At 42.6% G+C, this 3,738-nt stretch overlaps 1 protein-coding gene across 2 annotated transcripts in view; it reads left to right on the top strand.

The window, feature by feature from the left end:
* LOC137795480 (ELAV-like protein 1) overlaps positions 1-3,178 on the top strand; it is a 5,141-nt gene extending 1,963 nt beyond the window's left edge. Inside the window, exons 5-8 of one of the 2 annotated variants that reach the window (XM_068592987.1) lie at positions 1,099-1,202; positions 1,635-1,803; positions 1,949-2,174; positions 2,253-3,178. In XM_068592987.1, the coding sequence (XP_068449088.1) occupies positions 1,099-1,202; positions 1,635-1,803; positions 1,949-2,174; positions 2,253-2,571 (818 nt within the window). In that variant the 3' untranslated portion in view covers positions 2,572-3,178. The remainder of the gene's footprint in view (positions 1-1,098; positions 1,203-1,634; positions 1,804-1,948; positions 2,175-2,252) is intronic. The other variant, XM_068592988.1, reaches the window with a different exon arrangement.
* The last annotated feature ends 560 nt before the right edge of the window (positions 3,179-3,738 follow it).

Here is a 3,738-nt window from a genome sequence, read left to right as displayed (position 1 = left end):
TTATTGATGATAAGCTGTTTTCTTAATTTAATTTGTTTTTATTACAATCTCATGGTATTTTTTTAAAGTACGTTTCTGTGATTTTTTTGTCTGAACTACATAGATATTTGTGTGTGTGTATGTATGTGTGTATATATGTATATACATGTATATGTATATATATGTGTGTGTGTATATATATGTATATGTGTGTATATATATATATATATATATATATATATATATATATATATATATATATATATATACACACACACACACACACACACACACACACACACACACACACACACACACACACACACACACACACACTCATATGCATACAAGTTTTTGTTTTCTGCATTGTTGTAATATATTTTGTTGTTTTTCAGTGTTACCAGGTATCTGATGGTAGTTATTATTTAAAACGCATTAACGGTGAATTTAACCAGAATAATATGTTGTATGCATCTGATCATATATATACAAACAAACATAAGATAAGTTAAGTTTTTGTCCAGATGACTGGTCTGTTTTTACTTTCTGACTCTAACACCAATGTACAAATGTTTCAATGCTGTTTTCACGTTTTATTTTATTTTTCAGGCTTTGAAAATGTCTGTAAATCTTTAATAAGGAATGTTTGAAGACCCTGAAGTTTTTCTTCCAGATTCACATTGTGCATTGTGTTTAGTGGGGGAGAGCTCCTGGTCCCAGTTAGAGAACGTCTTCCCAGTGGGTCGTCCCAGCATGCCTCTGTTATGCTCTTTAGGTCCAAACGCCGTCAACTTGGTCATAAAAGGAGCTCAATATGTTTCAAGAAGTGGGCGGAGCTTGTTATTGAAAATGAGGGGCGGAGCTTGTTATTTAAAATAAACCCCAGGGATGGGTCACTTTAAATGACAATGTTTTGGGACAGGAGGTCTCACTCTGACTAAACGTTCAGTGTTCGTTGTGACTTTTCTGGGTTTGTTCAGAATGTCATTTCTACACTTTTCAAACACGATGGAGAGGTTTCTACTGATTTCTTGTCTATTTTTCAATATCCAGCATGTGGCATCTGTAACACGACGGTTTTATTATTTTATTTTGTTGTTTTCCTTTGTGTTTCTCTAGGCCACAGTTTAGGTTACGGCTTTGTTAACTTTGTTAACCCTAATGATGCAGAGAGGGCTATCAGTACCCTCAATGGCCTGAGGCTACAGTCTAAAACTATCAAGGTAATGTGCATCAGGTGCTCTCTGCTCTTCCTGTCTCATGATAGATGTTATGTTCCTGGCCTCTGCTGCAAACTGTGTGACCCATGAAGGTATTTTAAACTGTTTGTTTCTTAGAGCACATGTTGACACTGAATCTGTGACTTTCTTCAGTTCAGTGGGACGATGTGCCAACGTTTTCTTTGCTTTTCTTTTGAAAAAAGTGCCTCATGATCTTTTTGGATGATTTAATTTTGTCTTTGTTTATATTTGATTTTGGACAAATCTGGATAAATGTTTTTTTTTTATTTTTTTAAATATTTAACATAGACCTAAAATGGATTTTCTTTAAAGACTGGATGTAACTGTATATTTCTTTTGGTCAATGTGTTGTATTTCTTTGTTTGTTCCTGGCTGTGCAGACGGCAGACTGAGCCTCTCTCTCTCCCCCTGCAGGTTTCCTTTGCCCGGCCGAGCTCCGACATGATCAAAGATGCTAACCTGTACATCAGCGGGCTGCCGAGGACGCTGAGTCAGCAGGACCTGGAGGACATGTTCACTCGCTTTGGACACATCATCAACTCCAGAGTGCTGGTGGACCAGGCCTCCGGTAAGGATTACCAGGGTAAGGGACACCAGGGTTACGGTCGGCAGGATCGGGGTCACCGGGCGTACGGTCGGCAGGGTCACCAGGGTTACCAAAACTCAGTCACGAGCTCGCCAGTAGCCTTCGGCGCTCGTGTCTCACCGCTCTCCTATTGGCTGTCCAGGTCTCTCGCGGGGCGTCGCCTTCATCCGCTTCGACAAGAGGTCCGAGGCCGAGGACGCTGTCAAACACCTGAACGGGCACACGCCCCCGGGCAGCGCCGAGCCCATCACGGTGAAGTTCGCAGCCAATCCTAATCAGGCCAGGAACTCTCAAATGATGTCGCAGATGTACCACGGCCAATCGCGGCGCTTCGGAGGTCCGGTGCATCACCAGGCCCAGAGGTTCAGGTAGGCTCACCTGTCTGTCAAGCTGCAGAGCGGCGCTTCCGCCACATGACTAACCAGACCGCCTCTGCTCTGTGCCAGGTTCTCCCCGATGAGCGTGGACCACATGGGCGGAGGGGGCGGGGTCTCGGGCAGCCCGTCCGGCGGCTGGTGCATCTTCATCTACAACCTGGGGCAGGACGCAGACGAGGCCATCCTGTGGCAGATGTTTGGGCCGTTTGGCGCCGTCGTCAATGTGAAAGTGATCCGAGATTTCAACACCAACAAGTGCAAAGGCTTCGGCTTCGTCACCATGACGAACTACGAGGAGGCCGCCATGGCGATCCACAGCCTCAACGGGTACCGGCTGGGAGACAAGGTCCTGCAGGTGTCTTTCAAGACCAGTAAGGGACACAAGTAGAGGGCCGGCGGGGGGGCGGGGCTTCTGTCAGTTGAACCGAACAATTTTCAGCTTTTTTGTGTCGATGTGAATACATTTGTTTTCCCAGCATGCCCGGTTTCTTTCAGTCTGTATACGACATCACTTGGTCCTGTAAAAAAAGTGAATGTTGTGAGTGTTGATCCAAGATGGCGGACAGTGTGAGTGTTCGTAGTTGGTAGTTTTGTGTTTTCAGTAAACTGGAACGTCACATGGTCCACATGAGGTAAATGCTTTTTTTAATGTATAGAAATAGTTCAACTTTTGCTCTGCAGACATCACTTACAAGTAACTGGTTAAAGCGGATCAAGAAAAAGCTCCGAGTTCATTACGACACGTTTATATGAGTTTCCTGTCACGTGATTGACGGCTCTCTTGTCTAATAAGCACGCAGGAGGCGTCCTGGTCGCATACAGTTTGTTGTGTTTGAACAAACCTATTTTATTTCATATTTTTACAAATGTCTTCTGGGTAAAAAGCACCCGAAGCTTCTCAGATGTCGTGACCTGCTTCTCTTCAGCATTTTCATTTGTATTGCAGCTCCATTGTGATGTTTATTCACTAATAAATCTGCTCATTTAAAACTTGACCGCATCTGCAGTTATTGTTACAGAAAGTGTGTGTGTGTGTGTACAATCAGTGTCTTTATTTTACTGTATGTAATTATTTGACTGTTATTCATTTACAGTATTAAAGTGAATACAGTGATGAATTTTACAGCAGTCCAGGGTTTGCTGTTAACAAAAATACAGTTCCCTCTTTCTGTGATCACAAGTACAGTATTTTTATTACTACTGTAAAAATGACTACAGTACTCCAGAGGTACTGTGATTTCACAGTAAGAATACTGTGAAATATACTACAGCTACTTACTTGCTAATTGCTGCCAGCAAGTTACTGTAAATTTGACAGTAATCTAGATCAGTGGTGTCAAACATACGGCCTGCGGGCCGGATCTGCAGGATGTCCAGTCCAACAGAAGAAATATCTATATATATATATATATATATATATATATATATATATATATATACACACTGTGTTATTATGCTGTGATTTGACATGTCTGGCCCACTTCAGATCAACACAGGCAGCATGTGGCCCCTTCACTAACATGAGTTTGACCCCCTGGTGTAAATGAATGGATGA

The sequence above is a fragment of the Clinocottus analis genome, unplaced genomic scaffold, assembly GCF_023055335.1.
Source record: "Clinocottus analis isolate CAN_PGR_092001 unplaced genomic scaffold, fCliAna1.0.p SCAF_28, whole genome shotgun sequence".
Lineage (NCBI taxonomy): Eukaryota > Metazoa > Chordata > Actinopteri > Perciformes > Cottidae > Clinocottus > Clinocottus analis.
This window is presented reverse-complemented; position numbering and strand designations above follow the sequence as displayed.